Below are 20000 nucleotides of genomic sequence, written 5' to 3' on the forward strand. Positions count from 1 at the left end.
TTCTTTCGAGGCTCCTGCATGCGCGGCCACTGCACGCTGCGCCCGAAAGAGTCTGACTCAGTTAGTCGCACTACGGCTGCGGCGATTACAGCTTACCACGTGGTGCTCCAACGCAGCCTGCGTAGGAGCCATCACTAAGAACAAAGACACCGCCTCACTACGAACGCAGAGGCTTTGAGCCAGCAAACGGATCACTAATACTACCGAAATATGTGAGAACTCGCTGATCCAGCTTCGCCGTCTTCGATGTATCTATCAGGTTGCTCAGATAGACATACATTTGTGAATGATTTTATTGCGACAACAACTATACGGACACTCCAAGTGAATTTTCGTCCCGGCATCGCCGTGGGGCCCCGCATATGTATTTAGTTATACGTATCCTATATGCTTTTCCATGACGTGTGTGCGCGTTATATTGCTACGCTATTCATTCACCCATGTTGCTCACACGAGGTCTTACGTTCCTGACTTATTCCTCAGAATTTTCAGAATGGCAGCCCACAGACAAGTGTTATGAAACATATTGTTCACAGCTCACGCTTTTTGTCTTAAATCTTCTGAGACTTAAATATTAAAAAGTGCAAAACAATATCAACGCTCAAACCTGAAATTTATGTAGCTTTGCAGGTGCGGCTCATTACGGGCAGCGTGCGTGGTACCTGTGCAACGAAGGGTGACAAAAATGTTGACGCAGCCGCGTATGTCGAGTCCGCGCTTGTTGGACCCGCGTGTGATCTGAACACCTTATGAGAAGTGTCGCCCTTGGGGAGAAACTGCGAATTTTTTAGACTCCTCCGTCATGTCTAAGCTATGCGCGGGGAACAAAAAAAAAAAACTACGAAATACGTATCGGAGAACTGTGCCGTTTGCTTTCGGTATGAAGAAGAGGAATGCAGGAATAAGTAACCCGATTCTTCGCCAGTCCTCCATAGTGGTTATCATCCCTCGCAGAGGCAAACAAACAAACAAACAAACAAACAAACAAACAAACAAACAAACAAACAAACAAACAAACAAACAAACAAAGATGGTATAGGGATTAGGTGAAGGCTTCTTCCAGGACGAAGGCGATGCGTGAAAAGACATTAACGAGTCACGACGCAGCTTCCTTTCTCCTTTCGTTTGCGTTCAGGGCCTGGGAGCTTGACCTATATTCTGGAATTTTCATGAAGCCTCTATGATACGGCAATCTTTCCTTTTTTTTACACCACTGCGATTTTTCAAACGCATTTAAGCGATGCCTGAATCGTCAATTAGTGTGTCGCGCTCATTGGAACGCTACTACAGTTTCCGGAAAGGCCATGCGCCGCCGGTCAGTACAGGGATCAAGTGTTGTCGATCATGTACAGAATGCTGATCGGTCGATCATGTACGGAATACTGATCGATATCTCTGGGATCATTTGATCAGCTCTCGCCAGCTCGCCTTTCAGCGTGTATGAGCGTGGGGCGCGACAATGTTAAAGGGAACACCTACTCGGTATTCGAACGACGGTCGTGGCAAGAGTGTGCGATTTGGGGCCCTTTATAGTGGCCGTGACTCGCTTTGTAGCTCTCGTGTCCGAGATTACAGCTCGCGGAACGTTTTTCGTGTCGATATAAACAAAAATGTAGAGGCGAGTCGACGAAGGGCTCAAATGTAAACAACAGAAGTGACACATAGGTAGCGCTGTATTAATAAATTACACCTCCACACAAAAAAAGAAAACGCCACTCTTAACCAGGGAGCAGGCTTCGTAAACCAGGAAATCAAGACAGGTCACGTCGCCGTCTTGAAGTTCCCGCAGTAGCTTGCCATGACGTCATGTAATTTTAGGGCGAGTGCGCGAGCCCAATTAATTTTCTAATCGCTAAGGATCGACTACGTCGTATTCGGAAGAAGCCAAATACTGACCTTCTAGGAAGTTTCAAAAACCCGTAATGCATGCATCACAGTGAGACCAATAATACGGAAAGATATACTTCGAAATCTGTGATATCGCGTTAACGTAGCGGCGCAGGGGCAACGTCAGGGACTAAACAAAAACCAGAGAAAAAAACGTGATCTTGACATTCATTTCATCTTCTATTAATAAGCCACTTTCCGCGAAGCTCACGAAATTTGAGTTTTCGAACTACGTCATCCGTATTAACTGATGAAATGTTTCTTTTCAGTACCGCTTTAAGTTCCCGCCAAGCCCCCGCGGTAGTCGTCCCCCCGCTACGAAGACAATTGCAACGGCACGGCTACAGACAATAACGATGGCAACGACGGTACCAGCGCTACAATAAAGCCGCTTTGCGGCGAACGCCTCCGTGAAGCTGAACTAAACGTACCAGCGCAAACACCTAAGACGAGCCACAAAAAGAAAGACACGACACACACTGGCGCTGACTAACAACTTCCTTTTTCTTTTTCGTCGTCGATGCATGCAACCTAGGCCACACAACCGCGCAGGCGCAGAGAATACATTACTGACATCTGCCAACTTATCGTATACGCAAACGTAGGAAATCAATTTCTGGTGGGTGCAGGTATACAAAGACTGTGAAGGCACGGCTGCGGCAAAGCCGGCGACACGTGTGACGGCGGAAGCGAAAGTGGCAGCGACAACACTGCACAACGGCGACGGAAGCACGACGCCGCCGCTGGCACGACAGCGCGCACGTTGATCTCGTGTCGAATGGGGCGTGAGCATGGGAGAGGGCAAGGGTATTAGGCCACCTAGCGGCTGTGAAACGCGCCGTGAAAGCTTGATTCACTGTAGAAGAGTTTACACCCGTAAAAGTGAACAAAGGTGTAAATGTGTCTATATTCATACTCTTACACCTAAAAAAAGGGTGTAATGTGAGGTAATGACAGATTTACACCTCTATAAAGGGTGCCAGTGTGGAGCTCTCGAGGAAGGGTGTAATGTGAGTTATAGGCAGATTTACACCCCTATAGAGGGTGCCAGTGTGAGTTCTCGGCAGGTTTACACCCCTACGTGGAGGCTGGGAGTGCGAGTTATAGACAGGTTTACACTGTTATTCAGATTTAAGGGTGTGGAATTTCTTTACGGTGTACGCGAGTATTCTTGCACTTCGCCCTCATCGTAGTGCGGTTGCAACTGCTTGGAATGGAACTCGTGACCGCAAACTCGGCAGCAGACTGCCATATCTAATGAGCCACCGCCGCTGGTAGCGGTCAGCCGTTGGCAGTTCCCTGGTTGTGAGTGCAATATAGTCTGACAAGATGGCGTGCGTCGCAGTACGGACTAGAACACCCGATTTGTATTTGAGCACACCGAAGCAATTACTACGCATTTACTGCAGAATTGCGACGTTTATTGACATCACTCCCCTATACCCTGGCTATAATTATAGATCACCCGTCGAGAGGTCTCTCTCATTGAATATGGCAGATCAGTTCCACGGAAATCTGCTATGTGGAGGAAGTTTATGACAGACGGAAGTGCCCATTCATCCGACACGTTCGCTCTGAACAGGACGCGGCTACAAAGGAAGCCTATACAAGCTTCGCAGTTAAAAAAATTCCTCTTCGTCCGGTGAGTGAACCCAAGACCAACGGGTTTCCGTTATATATATATATATATATATATATATATATATATATATATATATATATATATACTATCGGGGTGTAGGACAATTTTTTTTTCCATTTCAATCTCCTTCGATCAGTATACTTTAATTGCGGTGCATAAGAGAAGTACACCTCTTGAGCAAAATTCATCAGTTCTTTTTCATGCTGGTTGCCAAGTGTTCTAAAACTTGGAATGACAGAAGGTGGTACGCTGTTTCACGGTGGACGGAAACGACAAGCGTCCAAAAACGCGGACACGTGAGGAACCAGGAGGATAGCGCGAACGTCGCCACGCTTACGTTGTCTTTCTCGTTCTTCTTCCGTCCTTGCTTCGCACGCCTTGTTCTTTTGCGTTCTTTACAACGTCTTGGCTACACACAATCACAGTGTATTTGGACAACCGCTCACGCTCTGTACGTGAAGGCAGGGCTGTGCGAAGCTGCCGCCATGGCTTTAGGCAGTAACCAGTAACATCAACGGTATATGTAAGACCGTGTAACAGTGTTCTAAAATGTTCTAAATGCACCTGTTACATATATTTTTTTTATTGAGATAAATACTTGCCATTAAGGCATAATTCTTGGTGCGTATATGTGTATTATATGTGTGCTGTGAGGCCTGTGTTGTGTATGAATTCAAGCAGTTACATATGTTACATATGAACTGTTACATATGCTCGACACCGCCGAGCTCTGCGGGATAACAAAAAAAAAGAGGAAAGATAAAGGTCTTTGGCGATTAAAAACGATAATCGCCAGAGAGCGCATTGCGTCACGTTCAGGGGCGAGAGAGCCCGCCGCATTTCGTCCCTCCTCTCCCCCACCTCATTCTCTCGACGTAAACAGAAGCAACGAGGGAGGAATTTCACTGCCCCCCGAGTTACCGCTTCGTCTGAGCCGCCGTGGCAGTAAACTGAAGAAGAGACGCGTTTTTTTTTTTCTTACCAAGAAAGAATCCGAAGCGCGGATAACAAAGCGCGAATCGCTATCGTCAGCGACACCGGGTGGCTTCGTTCCGCGTGAGAGGAGGCGAACGCGGTGCCTGGCTGCGCCGGTCGCCCGCAACCGTCGACAAGCGGCAGCGTCGTTGGTGGCGCCGTCTGCATTGAGTGATGGATTACCCATTCGTTAGCGCAGTGTCCGACGCGCTTCCCTTTTAAGTGACGGGGCAATTTGCGCTGCGTAAACAGACGGCTCAATCTCTCTCTTGGCTCAGTCTTCGGTTGCGTTTGGCTGGGGGCCGTCGCAAGTCAGAAGTTCGCATAACTCGTAACACAGTTGAAGTGTTATTAAGGTCACGTGGGAGTCGGAGCCATTATGATCTGTCGCCGGCGAATCGGCGGCCGACTTCGAAGCTCTCCGCGCGTCAGATGTGTGCGCGGCCAAGAAAAGTGCATGTGCCGGCCGGTAGGTGGCCTCCACTGACGTCGATCATTCTTTTCTTTTTTAAACCTTGGTAGCACATAGGCGGTATATAATAGCGAGAGAGAGGTGGCGCAACCCACCGCCCCGTTCCAAAGGGGGCGCTCATAACATTCATCTATCCAACCATCGTCGTCACGGCCGCCATATTGGAGGACCATTTTGGAGAGGCAAAAGGCCGGATGCTGTGTACACGTTTGCCTCCGCAAACGAGCACATCTACGAGGTTATAGCTGCTACACGATAAGATGCGGCCTGTCGGCGACGTGAGCCGCGACTTTTGGAGTCCGGAACATAATCGCCGGGTCTTTTGTTGTGGCGAGCATCGTGGCTGTGCTGATGTATGCTTCATCATCCACTCGCATCTGCGTTCATCTATAATTTCATGGTCTCTGGCAATTGATGCTGCGCTAGTTTCACTGGGAGGCCCAAAATGGCGGTTGTGATTATCGCAAACGACGTGTTGGTTCAGTTTACCTCAGCCCGTCGCCTAGGGGTTTACGCTATTGAGCACGGAGTGTCAGTTTTGATGCCGGTGGCGAAAACGACCAAATACTGAGATGACATTAGTGTGTTACTGCGCTCACCCTGCAGCTCCACTGCAGCTCCACTGCAGTGCACCTCTTAACATGGCCTATCAATTCTAGTCATACGGCGCCTTAGACCACGTAGACCTTTGTAGACCATGGATAGCCGTTTGGACACTTAGGGAACCATAATTCACGCGCATACCCATGTAGCTGTCACGGATTGTTCTAACATGTGGCAAGCTATCTGCATCCAGTTCTACATTGGCTCGTGCAAGATTTCACTTACGCAAATCTGTGCTATCTTGGCTAGCATACAGGTTGTATTTGCTGCAGTTGACCTTTATGCAATATTTGTGTGTGTGTGGGGGGGGGAGTGTTGCGCGCTAGCATAGAAACAATGTGATGTCACGTGGTAGCTGTGACGCCAGTCACGTATAGCCTCTCGACGGTGCATGACTTCGCGCGTTGTGTGCGGCGCTTAATTGGCTAGGGCCACAGCCTACAGTCCTTACGTAGGGGAGGGTGGGGAGAGAGAGGGAAGCTTTCGCGATGTCAACAAAGCCGTCTTTATGCGTCACCGGAAGCCTGTCCTATGGGAGGAGGAGGAGGAGGAGTTGGTCGCGAGTTCGGGGTCGTGGTGACAGTGTCGTCGTCCGCGGGGAAGAGACTCGTTGTGACGTCACTGTTTTTTGTTGACCCCAACTTGGCAACGTCGCCGTTTGGCTCGGTTTGGCGTGACATGGCGACCTTCACCGAAGGCCGCGGCCATTACGTGCGCTGCTGTCGGGTGTATCTGCTTGGGCGCGATGCGTACCCCACATAATAAAAGTTTTCAGTGAACGTTTTTTCTTTTTCGTGGGTTAATGAATGCGCTGCCATAGTTCTCCCCACGGACGTGTTTGCGTTGCAAAACAATCAACATCTGTGCCCCGATTGGGCTGACGGAGACTTGGATCTTCAAGAGAGAACAAAAAAAAAAGCCCGAGCTGTTCCACACCAATCGCTGCATAGACGATATCGCGACTTCTCGAGCGCGTCCGAGGGCGCGTTTGATTTCCTTAGGCTAAACGTAATTCTGTGGTGACGCAATGCCTCGTGCACTTGGTTCTTATCGTCAACCGTACCTTGCGAATCTGAATAACTAATTGTTTGATGATGCGGCAGGCGTGTGGAAACGCGCACGGAGAGCGTCTCCGTGTAAGCGGACAGAGTCCATTTATCCTGTTCGGATTGAAACGCCCTGGCGTAAACACGTAGATACAGATTATAGCATCGCCTAACTAGCAGCACCTCCTTAACTCCACCTTTCATTCCGGATTGCCTTGTTACCTCGTCGTGGCAATTGAAATGCACTACGAGGTGTATGAGAACTGGTAGCGAAGCAACTGCCATGTAGTCGCTCACACATATGTCTATAGAAATATATAGAACGAGACGGCGTGTTGGGAAACCGCCGCCACCTGTGTGCGACCTGCGTCCAGTAATGAAACAACCAAGGGAAAAAAAGGCCCTGTAGATAGGTCATATAAACAGGCGCACATTGTCTCATGTTATGAAGAAAATAACCAGCCGTCGGTAACTTGAACATCGGCATGTCGGATCCCTCCATGCTTTCCAAGATTCGCGCTAAAATGCACCGTAAGCGTATGAGCTAACATGTGTCACGAAACACGCCACCAAGTTCACCGAGTGCACCTCGGGGGTTGATTCGTTCAGTTGCGCTCAGCTGCGCAAAGAATACGTCGCACGGATCGTACACTGATTTACCATAGGGTAAATCAGTGTAGGGCAGTGCAGATTAAGCGTTAAGTATGGATATGGCAGTTTAATGACAACGCACTGCAAAGGGGTGTGCCTGTTTCCCGCTTTTCTTGTTCTTGAGAGATACGCGCTGATCGGGAGAGGACAAGACAAAATGGAAAGGGAAGTTATATAGAGGCATATCTCGTCAAACGTAAAGGTGAAAAGTGCGACAGTGTGACATCCTTGTCTCTTCAAGAAGGAAAAAGAATTGATGTTCTTAAAGCTCAGGACTACCCACATTGGAGCGTCCAGCGAGCCATGGAAGCCGCACGGGAGCAGCAGCTTCCAGTGGCCATCTAGGCGGCCCCAGGCCCGGGCCTCCCAATCGCCGGATTCCACACACACACACACACACACACACACACGCTCACTCACTCGCTCGCTCGCTCGCTCGCTCACTCACTCACTCACTCACTCACTCACTCACTCACTCACTCACTCACTCACTCACTCACTCACTCACTCACTCACTCACTCACTCACTCACTCACTCACTCACTCACTCACTTACTCACTTACTTACTTACTTACTTACTTACTTACTTACTTACTTACTTACTTACTTACTTAAAGGCCAAACTACACGTACACGCTTGCCGGCGCGCAAAAGCTCGCGCCCGCGCGCCTTGCGTTCGACGCGGTTCGCGAGGGATGGCGCGGTTTGAAGCCACAAGACGCGCGCCAGCGCGCGCGTATTCACCATTTTCGCCTTGGTAGACGTAGTTTCGTAGTTTTGTGAGGCAGTCAGAGAACCGAGACTTGCCCGGAGAAGGTATCCGTGCTCGCGCCGCACTTCGACGCGTACGATCTGTCCCGCGCCGTCTGCGCATGCGCGCGGGCGCGAGCTTTCCCGCGTCGGGAAGCGTATACGTGTAGCTTGACCTCTATTATAAACGACTCCCTCAGTTCGAGTTGATGCGCGTGCGAGTCTTCAGTATCTGGTGCTCACTTGTGCCGTGGGGACCACGACCAAGCAGGATGCGCTTGTGGGTGTGTGTACTGTAAGAGTTGACGTCGGTCATGAAATAGGTGGTAGCTGGGCCATGCCGTCGTCCGACTCATCCAAGCTAAGGACGTTGTTGAAGGGAGGGACTTGTTCTCATCGAGAACGAGGAATATGGGATTTATTGATATCTACGTGAAGGGTAGAGAACGTTACATTTCATCAGTCTAGCATGACTGAAGAGAATGCACACCGAGGAGCCGGAAACGGCTGCCTAAAAACACTCTGTCCACCCTAGAAACCTACGTGAGGGAAAACTGCCGTTCAACCTTCGAGCAATGGGAGCGTCCAAAGTCATTGAACCCTTTGAGGGGCAGGGTTCACGCACTCACTGCCGCACTTTGGTTTCACTGAACACACCGAGGTGAGAGGGTTCTTGTAGACAGGGGTCTTGGCCCGAGCAGGCGCCTCATGATCCCAGAGCTGACCCCGCAGTCAGTAGCCGCAGCGTCAGTCCGTTGACTGTGACGATCTCTGGGGCCGCAAAACATCCCCTTCCAGGAGTTCCCCCGCTCCAAGCAAACCGTGAAGGCGACAGCGAATCTACTAACAATCCTCGGCCTGCCGAACGTGGCTAGACATGCCGGCGCCGTTGGGCTGTTGAGGCGGCGCATTGTTGTCTTTACAAAGCGAGCCGTCGCAGCGGGCTGGGAAGGGTTCAGAGATCGCTTCTCCGAAGATCGCCAGCCCACGAAGGCCGACCGTAACAGTACGTGTACCTTCCTACGAAGTAGTTGGAGCACGCGTGTCGTTGTTGCACGCGTATTTCGTCTATGCATGCACCGTTAATTGTTGCCCAGCAGGCATACGGCACATCTGGGAGCTCTTGCTCAGAGCCGGTCGGGCATCCGCAGTGGCCGGCACGCTGAGTTCAGCAAATGAAGTGAAGATGGCTGTCGTCGTCATCATCGTCATCGTTATCATCGGCTTATTTTTATGTCCACTGCAGGACGAATGCCTCTCTCAGCGATCTCCAGTTGCGTCCTGTCTTGTGCTATCTTGGTTCCAACTTGCGCCTGAAAATTTCCTGATTTCGTCGCCCCACCTAATTTTGTGTCATCCTGGAATGCGCTTCCCTTCTCTTGGCATCCATTATGTAGGCGAATCACGACTTGTGCATACGGCCATTTGCTGCTAGATGTAATTTATTCAAATTTTCTTTTTTTCCTCGATCCATAGAACTATGGAACAGCCTGCCCCGCCATATTGTGAATGATGTGTCAATTGATGTTTTTGTCGCGAATGTTGAATCTTTCTTTGAAAACGCTTTCGTAAATGTGTTGTAGCCATATATATCCTTCTTGATTATGAGTCATGAATTGTATGATTCTACAGCTCTGCACACTTTTTGATTCTATTATTTATATAAGTTATGTATCTTTTCATTCATGTTCCGGAACACCAAACCTGTTGTACCACCTATTGTATATTCCACTCCTGTCAGAGCCTGAGAAAGGCTCACAGTATTCGCATGAAACATCGCATGAAATAAATAATAATATATAGTAACCTTAATGGTCCTCTGGTTACCTACCCCACGCATTACATGTACCTGCCCAGCTCCATTCCTTTCTCTCTTGATATCCCCGTTTTCTCTCTTATTCACGCTGCTCTCTTGTTGTATCTTAACATTATACACCTAACGTCTCGAGCTTCTTTGTTGGCCTCCAATTTCTGCCCCATATGCTAGCACCGGTAGAATGCAGGGATTGTACATCTTTCTTTTAAACTTTTTATAGGTGCCTTAAAGCAGCCTTCCCTAACAATAATACAAAAAAGGGAAAGAAAAGAAGAATGAGACACATCGCATGAAAACCGCCGGAGCAACCTCTCACTTGTTGATAATTGCACAACGCGTCGCATCGACCGTTGTTCCTTATTGCATAAGGGGAAAAAATGTTGCAGTTATACCGAATTGAATGTTAATCACGCTTTTCTTTCTTTTTAAGTGTGCAGGTAGACCCTGTATGACCGGCGTGGGCAGTGTTACATAGGGAGTCTTAGAAAACAGCGCACCGGAAGCTGCGTAGCGTATCCCGAAACAGGGGTATTAATGCGCATGCGCAGAACAACTTGAACCCTTCTTGCGATTACCTGTGCGCATGGTCGCAGGCCTTCACTAACTTTGGGTCCCACGTTGCTAAAGCTCTCTAATTTAGTCCAGTGGTCAACAGTGTTAGTACAAGGGACATCAATCTGAGCTTCGAGTCACCGCTTCGACAATAGGACCTGTCATCGTCAGTACAGCAACAGCTTGTCTCACTGACAAAGAGGGCTAAGTCTTCTTGTCGGAATGGTTGTCTCCAGCGGCATCCCTTCTTCTAACCATTGTTATCAAAATTATGGTTAGCCGAGATTATTGTTACGAGGTACGCACTATCGCAAACAGCGCGAGAACGGAACTGAGATTAGGGGAAGTTTAAGATTAACGCTAAGATTAAAGTGTTTTTCTTTAGTTTCGTTTTCGTGCTGTTTGCAAGGACACAGTTAGCAGTTCAGTTCTCCACCTTCCTGCGTACATCTGCCCCGTGTGGCCTAATTTATTTCAGTGGTACACTCTTAATACTGCTGCATATTAGACATTACATTCTGGGGTTTTACGTTCCCAAAACGCCGTTCCCAGCTATAGGGGTGACGTTCCGGCTAAAAGTTGCGGGTATCTGTAACACTGCGCCGCGGACAACTGCGGCTACACTTCACTGGAACGCAGCTTTATGTATTCTTTGTTATGTGTAACTAAAAGGTAAAAAAGAAATGCCAATGTACGAACCGCCGTTCCACACTTCTTTTTCAATATTTACGTGGGCCGCCGTTCCAGCACTGTCAGTGGAAAATGTTTGCAAAAAGTTTTCCGCTCGTAACAGGAACCCGAGTTGAACAAGAGTGTAGGAGTGCATAACGTACGTCATACGCAGTGCATAAAAATAGTTTTTTTTCTTTTCGTTTCTTTTTTTCTCAGGTGCGCCCAGCTGCCGCCGTTGTGGTTCCAGAGAAAGAAGCGGTCGCCACAGCCTTGGACTGAACACCGTTCACCGGCTGTAAACAGGTGCGATGCAGAAAAGTGTATACGCGCTATAGTGGAAGAGCTGTTCCGTTCGCCACTGTAGGTGCAACAGCCTCGCCTATAGCACGCTTGCTGGTGACGAGAAAAAACAAAGTGATCATTCACCTCTGTGTCAGGAAACGGGAGAAAAACGGTACACGCGCGATAGTGCGCTTTTTCTCCAGCGACGGCTGACTATATTCGCGGTGTACCCAACGAATTTGTTCGACCTTGTTTACCCCTGCGGTACCTTGTTTGTCGGTTCAACTTGACTGCTTTTATTTTTCCTTAGTTTGTAAAAAAGAAAAAAGGAATTTCCGCGGGGTCAATCTTTTCGGCCTTCCTATGCTGCATGCTGGTCAGAACACGCCGTACGAAAATCTGGGCATTCGAAAAGTTGGGGTATGAATGTTGTCGTGGAAGGGCAGTAAACTTATATACGCTTCAGATCGATGGTACACTACGTAATACAATACGTAACTCGAACGTTTCTTGAAAACTGGATGTAGTAACAGTTTCGTTCTGAAGGTCCTGTATAACGTATTTTTATTTTTTATTATACATAACTTATTTTTGATCGTTTGTGACAGACAGCACAATTCTAGTCATTCAACTGTATTGCACGGAAGAGGCGTGCATTACTTGCACGCTCATTTGAAATGCGTAACCGACTAATTAAAAAAAAAGACAATCACTTAAGGTTTTAGCTAATTGTTTCCCGGCACATGCTTTGCGATTTACGAATTGAAACCAGTGAGTTCGCAAGGCGTACCCTCTTGGAACGAATTCTGACGGTAACAACGGTTCCGACATTCCCAAAGTACGAACTGAATACACTGGCGGTCCAGTTGCATTACTGCTTCAGTGTGTAAAACGGCGTTTCATTAAAAAGAAAGTATGTGAGACAACAGCACATTTTTACTGCAATTGTGGCGGCGCCCGTCTTGAAAACTTGATAAACATCAAACCGGTGTCGTCCTCAGAGTTGGTTCCAAGCGGATCGCCTTGCGAACTTCACCGGCTTGCAATTCGTAAGTTGCAATACGTCCCGTAAAGTAATTAGTTGGATTCTTCGTTAATGAACGTCGTCTCGTGAAAGTTAATCTGTGTGTTTAGCTCAACACTAAAGGGGTTAATGAGTCGTGGTGTTAATTCATCGGACCTCTCGTGAGGGAGAAACGGGGCAATTCTTTTGGGGCTTGCGTACGTAAGCGTCGAAAGCTGTATGTGCGGATTCTGAGTCGCACAGCTGTGTATTTGCCTGGCTTCCCTATAGCTGCGCATTTGCTCAGCTCATCGCCTCGCCTACTGCACTCCGTGTAGCGTGGGGGTGTTGCCGCTGTCTGAAGCAATTAAACGCACCGTCTCATCTTTTGCGCTCCTTCACACCCTCCTACAGCGTCACAGCCTTCACCCTGACGCGCGAGGTGGAAGCGTGAACGCGTCCCTTACGTCACGACGTGTGACGTCACGAGGGTGCTGCTCCTTTGTGTTGTTGCTACGCGGCGAAATCCCCAAAGTCCTGGCTCTGCTTTTTTTTTTTTCTTTTGCGCTGTCTCCCTCTCACCTCACTGTCAGCTCGGTGTGGCTTCAGTTTTGGCAGGACCTTTCGCGTGTCTTCGTGGGCATTGTCTTGGCCGCGCACGGTGCCGTTTTAGGCCTAAGGTCCGGACGTCACTGCTCCTAGCAATAAACCCTTGGCCTCCCTACGGGTGGGATGCTTGTATAGGCCTCGTCTTGGAGTCTCATCACGTTCGCGGTACCTTTGTAGGCCTAAGAGCGTGATGCCACTGCTTCGAGCACTACGATATATATACCACGTAATCATTCTTCCTTTGGCGCTGATCTCACGGTGTTTATTTCTTTCCATTCAGATGAGCGGAGAAGGTTGGCCGGCGCTCCTTTGAGATAAAGTGCGCGTACGGATGTCGTTTCTTGCATTTATTTTTGCGTTTATTGCGTTTCGTTTCTTACGCTGCCTTCTATCAGACCTTCTGTCAGTCCATTTGCTATATCGCTTTCACAGAACGCGACCGCTCTGATACCGAGACCCGCACGCAAGCAAACAAACACACGCATGCAGATAGATAGATATGCAAAGCTGTCTTTCTAAAACAAGTCTCACGCGCGGGTAACATCGTCGACGTTTCGACGACATGCAGACGACGACAAGCAGACGCACTCGAGCCGTGAAAGGGGAGAGCGAGTTGCAGAAGCACGTCGATCCGTCTGGCTGGCAACGGGGTTCCAGAAGACAGCGAGACTCGTCGTTCTATCAGCCCTTCGTTTTGCTATATTTTTTTTACGCTTGATGCCGTTTGTTTTCTGAACCGGGCCACAAAAGCGAACTCTACTTCCTGAGGCCGAGTGCAAAGCAAACACCGATTGGCTGTGACGAAAGGTGGCTGGGAGGAGGGGAGGCGGAGGGATAAGACGTGACGACGAGGGGGAGCACGTGTACGTACGCGGTCACGTGACCTTGTTGCAGCAGCGCAGGCTAGCGTCGCGCCGTGATGAAGTCGCGTGAATCCATGCCAGGGGCGCGGTGCTGCTTCACGCAGTCGTCGCTGTCGCTTGCACACGCGACCGTCGCGGGAGCTGCTCTTTTGCGGATTGCTTCTGAGCGACCGGGCGTTACGCTGCCTATGCACCGGCTTGTTGTGCGTCGGTGTGTGGTCGTGCTCATTTGATCGCGGGACCTGGACGCTTCTGCGACGTTCCCCCGGCGAAATCCTGCGCGAAACATCTTAGAAGAAAGAAGAAAGGTTCAGCCCGCCCACTTTTGAAGACCGGTTGACACGGAAATCGGAGCTCCTCCTTCATTTGGTGAGTGAGACTGTCATCAAGCGCTTGTGCCTTTCGGCACCTTGAGACCTCTACCAGCTTGCTCGATTTGCAGTCGATCGTGTATGTTGGCTTCTTTTCGTAGCAGCCGAAGTTTAGACAAAATCGGAGCCATTGTCGTCCTTGATTCCGAATGCGCGGGATCTCGCGAGATCGCAGAAAGCTGTATGCAGCGTTGGGCCTAGGTCACTCAGTCAGTGCTTGAGTGAGAGTCCATCATACCGTGAACGCCTGCTGCTATTTCTTCTTTCAAATTCGGGTCCGCAGATGAGGCAGTCGCCCAAATATTTTGATTTTTGTCGATTCCCTTCAAGTCACACAAACTAAGAAGCGTTGTGCTTTGTCAGTACTTGGGGAAGCAGGGCGCACCTTCTGGTTCTGTTGACTCGATCGGCCCTGGTGCCGTGGAACAGTTCAGAAGCCGTGTTCGGAAGCGCAGTGCCAGCCAGTCTTCGCGACGTACGTAGCGTTAGTCGACATGGCCGGGCTGATCGTGACAAATAGCCCTAACGATCGAATGACTTCTTGAATTCGGTCTCAGGTGGCCGCCTCGAGCACGCGGTGTATTCGCGACAGGATGATCCCTCCGCTCTTAGCAACCACTTTCCCCCATCTCAAAATTTTGTTCTACGTGTTCGCGCGAAGCATGGTTGCGCTTAGGTTCTGAGCATGGCTTAAACCCAATGGCCCTGCAGCGCCCGTGCTCACAGACATCTTTCGCGCTAGGATAGTTCGTAAGAGTGAATTCCAGCCAATCCTGACGCTGTAAATATCATTAGCGTGTAGACGATCAGCCAATTGCAGAGAGCAGTTACGAGCGACAAGCTTTGTTAATTTGGCCCCAAATTTTACTGCGTGTGGCCGCTTGAGATGCTGGGAGAATAGGTCCCGTTCAAACCTCCTTCGTCCCGTTACCTTGTAGACGGACTGTTCAGTAAACTGTCTTGCAATGGGTGCATACTGATTGATTCATCCAGTCATTCACTGATTCGGTTTCACGTCTTATAGGGCAAATGCAAGGACTATGAAAGACGCCGTATGTACGTACATTGGATGCCTCCGAATTATACTAAGGGACGCATTCCCGCAATGGCTGATCAAATTCTCAACGAAAAACTCTAACCATCGCTCTAACCTAACCTAACCTAACTCTAAACAATCCTATGGACCCCGCCCACTCCTCACTCCAAGGCAATATGAGGCCGCCCGGGCACCAACATGCTCTCGCCTTCCGAGCCCACGGCGGCCCACACAGACCGGGACGGAGAGCGAGTAGACAGAGGCAAATTGTTGCACGGTCGACACGCGACCGCGTGGTCAGGTATCGCATTGGGAGGCCAAACTAATAGTACTCGGCTAACCGAGCCCGCACTGTAATATAATTTACACCCTAAAAAGTGAAAAGGGTGTAAATGTGTCCATAACTCACACCTTTAGGGTGTTATCTGTATAACGGACACCCTAAGGGTGTGAGTTATAGACAAATTTACACCCTTTTTCACTTTTTAGGGTGTAAATTATGTTACAGTGCGGGCGATCAGGTCTGGGTCGCGGGACGGTCAAGAGTGTCAGGATTGGGGGCTCAATCCCATCGTCCGTGGTCCTTTGCCAAGATTGGAGTTCGGCATGAATTCGAAGGTAGCTGGCCCATGCCGTCGTCCAACTTATTTACGCTGAGATCGTTGATGAAGTGAAGAACTGTTTCTCATCGAGAACGAGGAAAAAGGGTTTATTTACAGAAATTAAATCAGTCTAACATGACTGCTTGAGAGAAGTAGTATCAGTCCAACATGACTGCATGAGAGAAGTGACTCAGTCTAACATGACTGCTCAAGAGAAGTGTCTCCAGCATGCGCACAACCACCGTTATTATACACTCGGTCCGCCGGCCATACGGGGCGGAGACTGTTCGTTTACTCATCACCACCTCGCCGGTGCTCAGCAGATCAGTTTACAGACACAAAGGCACACACATTCCGATGGTCAAACGACGGCGTTGGAGGGGTGCCGTTCCGGAAAGTATCGGTGCCAATCGAGGGTAGCTCGTTGTTTTGCGTCACGCCGAAGCGTGAGACGCACCAAAATACGTCGTCCCCACGGCAGCTTGTCCATGCGTGTCAAATCAGCTCCACGTTGGGGAACTCCGAAACCATTGTTCACACACCGAACTCGTCCCGTCACAATGTCGATGGGACTGGAGGAAAGAGGCGGTTTTCACCACAAAGGCCGCTTCTTCGAACGCCTCCTAGCTGCAGTGACGGAGAGGGTGCGGAATGCGCGTCTTGCCCCCCTTGTCGTAATCGGGTGGCAATCTTGCTTTGTAGCTCGCCGTTCTTAACAAGAGGCAGCCGCGAAGGGAGCAGGGACTCCGGGCCGACCATAACCCCCGTCGTCTCCCGCAACTGAAGGAGCCACCGAAAAGCCATTATTTTGACATTGAGGTTTTGTTCGTCCCTCCTCCGAATCGGGATCCGGGATATCTTGCGCTGTCCTGTGTCGAGCCATATTCGGCGAGTGCAACAGCAGCAAGGGTCAGCAAAATTCGGGAGGGTCGATTCCCTGAGAACGCTTCGCTCTAACCATACCTGTAATGGCCAACGTATCACATGGGTGCGCTACGCCCAGTTTGATCGCTCAAAATACCGAACGAAGCGCGGAAAACCTTAATGCAAAGCCCACACATAGTTACTTTTTTTTTACTATGCTGGGAGTGGTGAAGTTTCAGCTGTGGATAGATTTACAAACCAATTACTCATTAGTCGATTAGCGCAGTAATTAGGCTATAATTGAAAAAAAGAAGACCTGTCTTCTTTTGCTGCATATGTACTCTCCATGAAAAAGAATAAATGTCAACAATTCGTTTAAGGTTTTCCATGTTGTGTAACCATGTGTATCAGAAGGTTAAAATAGTATGACGTGTGCGCGTATGCGTTTCTATTACAGAACATATACCGGTCGGCCTCAGGGGATCGCTATGCGAGATAGACGGGAGTATACGTGGCGTATCAGAGCTTGCTCTCAGAATAGTAATTGCCGGTGACATTGCCGGGACGAGTTATGCGTAATTTCTATATTTTTAAATCGCGTCACAGGTGTTTCGCGTCGCCCTTGCATACGTGCCTCGTTGCATGTTTCACGGTCCCCAAACCTGCACTGTTATCTTCTCGTCCCCCTGACAGCCCTGTGGTGTCCTCGCGTGGTCAGGTGGTAAAACTGTAAACATAAACTTTTGCCTTCTTTTTTCCCCCCCACTTGCTTGTTATAACAGCCGCGGACCCGATAATGACGCCGGTTAACTTATCTCTGCTCCACCAATAGCTCCTATCTATTCTGTCCATCCCGTCCCCCTCAACTGTTGCGGCCGAAACTCTCTCTCTCTCTCTCTCACGTTTAAACGGAACTTGAAAACAACGACCGTGACCGTTGTCTGCGGCGATTTTTTTTTTTTTTTTTTTTGCTTGCTAACACTGATACGCAGTGAAGCCACCGAGGCCAGTTTCTCGCCAATGCTCTCTCATCGTTCAGCTTTCGCTGTAGCACTCGCTCTAACTTGATACCTGATTGCCGTGGTCACGGTGACGAAGATTTGCGTACGACTGCTTGACTTGTGTTGGTTCTAATGGCCCGTCGTAAAAAAGGCACCCTCCAACGACGGTGTCTTTTTCCTTTTCAGACGTTGATAGATGGCAGATTGTCGACTGAGGTGCCCTTTGTAGGACGACTAATGGGAATATCTTAAAGTTTGCGTCTATATACTTTATGTGGCTCCCTTGACAGGAATTCCGGTTGAGAATGCAAATCTGGACAATTTTTGGGCTCCCTTGTTTGTGGTAAGGCGTTTCTTTCTTTTCTATGTTCTGAACGCTCTACTTTACCCAAGTCCTCGAAACAGTCGAATTGCATCTTCGAGGGGCTTAAACTAAACGTTATTCTACAACACATCGTGAAAGGTGTGCTAGCCTTTGTAGTAATCTATACCGGGTGCTGCTGCTGTTGTATTTCTTGATGCAATATTTTCTTTAACTAAAGCAGTATAAAACAAGGTGACGTTATTTTCACCATGAAACTGTGCAGTCGCCACCTCTAGATAAGGCGTAATTTGGGCAGTTATATGCGCAATTAATTAACGAATGTTATTAACGTTAACATTTTAATGTTCATCTTTATGGGTGTGCCTAAAGCTAATGAGCATGTTTGAAGCCCGTACTCGAGATTAGCTAGCTGAGAGAAGAAATTCTCTTCAAGCAATCACCCGCAAGAGCTTCGCGAACAAATGTATTTCACGCTCGAAGGCTCTCTGAAAGCGAAACTGACGCGTAAGAAGAACGCCTATCACGTCGAACGCCCCCTCCCCCCACCCCATCTTTCGCCTTTCGTCATGTTGCCATCGCACGGAGGAAGGAAAAAACAACGAAAAAGCTAAATGCGATAGAAATGCAATCGGACGTGCCAAATGCAGCAAATGTGTGCACAAAAACTGGGGCATCGGGACGTATAGAGTTGATTTTCTAAACCTTTGGCATATAGTCGTCTATAAGATTGACTATTTTCCCCGCTTGTCTCCATTTGTATATAAAGAAACTACGAAAAAAAAACACCGAATGCCGTTGTTGCGGTCGTGCGTAGCACATACAGAACAGGCTGGCATATATGGACCTTATGACGGTGACGGGACTCCGGTATATGGCACTGTATGCTTTGTCACTCGGAACGTGAGACCCATATATATCGCTTAATTAAATAGTGACGACCCGCCCGAGAACAAATACCACGTGGGCGCCTGCCCCCACCTGGCTGTTGTCAAAATGGCCATTTTTGCAACGCTACGCAATCTGGCGCGTGTATGCAGTGACGTCACGAAAGGACGGCCGGATGTCGCGATGCCTCTCGATTGGCAGAAACTTCCGTTCTTCCGCGACCTCTCCTTGTGTCGGCTTCTCGGTTTGTTGATCTTCTCCTCCTTTGAGCCGGCTGACAGACAGAGCAGCTGATAGCGACGATTCCTCGTGTAAGTGAGAAGTCGTGTTCGAGAATTCGAAGTTGATGGCGACGCAGGACGGCGGTTACAGTGCATCGCGTGAGAGGAAGTGCGTCTCGTATCGGAGTCAGCTGCATAGATAGCGCTAGGCCCGTGCACTACTTTATGACGTCATGCTCATCGGTCCGATCTGCCGTACGATCTGACGGTAATGCTGCCGAGTGTAGACCGCGGTGATATTGAAGCCACCGCTTTCCTTGCGTGTCGGGCTTGGCAATAGGAATTTCGGCCCTGTTAGCATGACGTCATAAAACAGTGTCCAACGGGCCTTGTGGTGGCTAGGTGGTCGTTGCTTGCGTACAGTCAAAATCCGATCATACCTGACCAAGTTACATCGAGGCGTCTCTTGCACGCAACAATTTCTGAACATCCGGGATGCTGCAGCCACAACATACATAACAAAAAACGCGCGGTTATACATCGAACGAAACCGGTATATCAGCACCTATATAAACCGAACCCCGCGCTGCAGCAAACAGCATCTGCAAGTTGGCTTTACGAGTGGGTGAGTCCGTGTGCGACTGCACAAGTAAATTAGTCTGCGAGTTGAGCGTTTGGCCGAGGGAGGAGGATGAAATAACTTTAATGTGTGTCCTGCGACTTGCTGGGGAGGGCCATTTAAAGGCCCCACCTGGCTGACGGCCAGGAGTTCGGGGGTCCCGGAGACATCCTCGGCCCGCATGGACGGCCCATAGTTGATCCTCGAGGACGGGGCTGAGCAGCGCGACCTCCTTGCAGCGCGTGCGAAGGC

At 49.3% G+C, this 20000-nt stretch overlaps 2 protein-coding genes across 3 annotated transcripts in view; one reads left to right on the forward strand and one right to left on the reverse strand.

Annotated features, from left to right (window-relative positions):
• Positions 1–19931, reverse strand: part of LOC139049300 (clumping factor A-like) — a 30405-nt gene extending 10474 nt beyond the window's left edge. The window contains exon 1 of the mRNA XM_070524678.1: positions 19881–19931. Within this exon, the coding sequence (XP_070380779.1) occupies positions 19881–19931 (51 nt within the window). The remainder of the gene's footprint in view (positions 1–19880) is intronic.
• Positions 1–20000, forward strand: part of LOC139048949 (ATP-sensitive inward rectifier potassium channel 12-like) — a 143587-nt gene that overhangs the window by 67889 nt on the left and 55698 nt on the right. The window contains exon 2 of one of the 2 annotated variants that reach the window (XM_070523946.1): positions 11284–11370. The gene's annotated coding sequence lies outside the window, so the exon portion shown is untranslated. Of the gene's footprint in view, positions 1–11283; positions 11371–14048; positions 14194–20000 lie in introns of those variants that run through there. The other variant, XM_070523948.1, reaches the window with a different exon arrangement.

Source organism: Dermacentor albipictus, chromosome 8 (genome assembly GCF_038994185.2).
Source record: "Dermacentor albipictus isolate Rhodes 1998 colony chromosome 8, USDA_Dalb.pri_finalv2, whole genome shotgun sequence".
NCBI lineage: Eukaryota > Metazoa > Arthropoda > Arachnida > Ixodida > Ixodidae > Dermacentor > Dermacentor albipictus.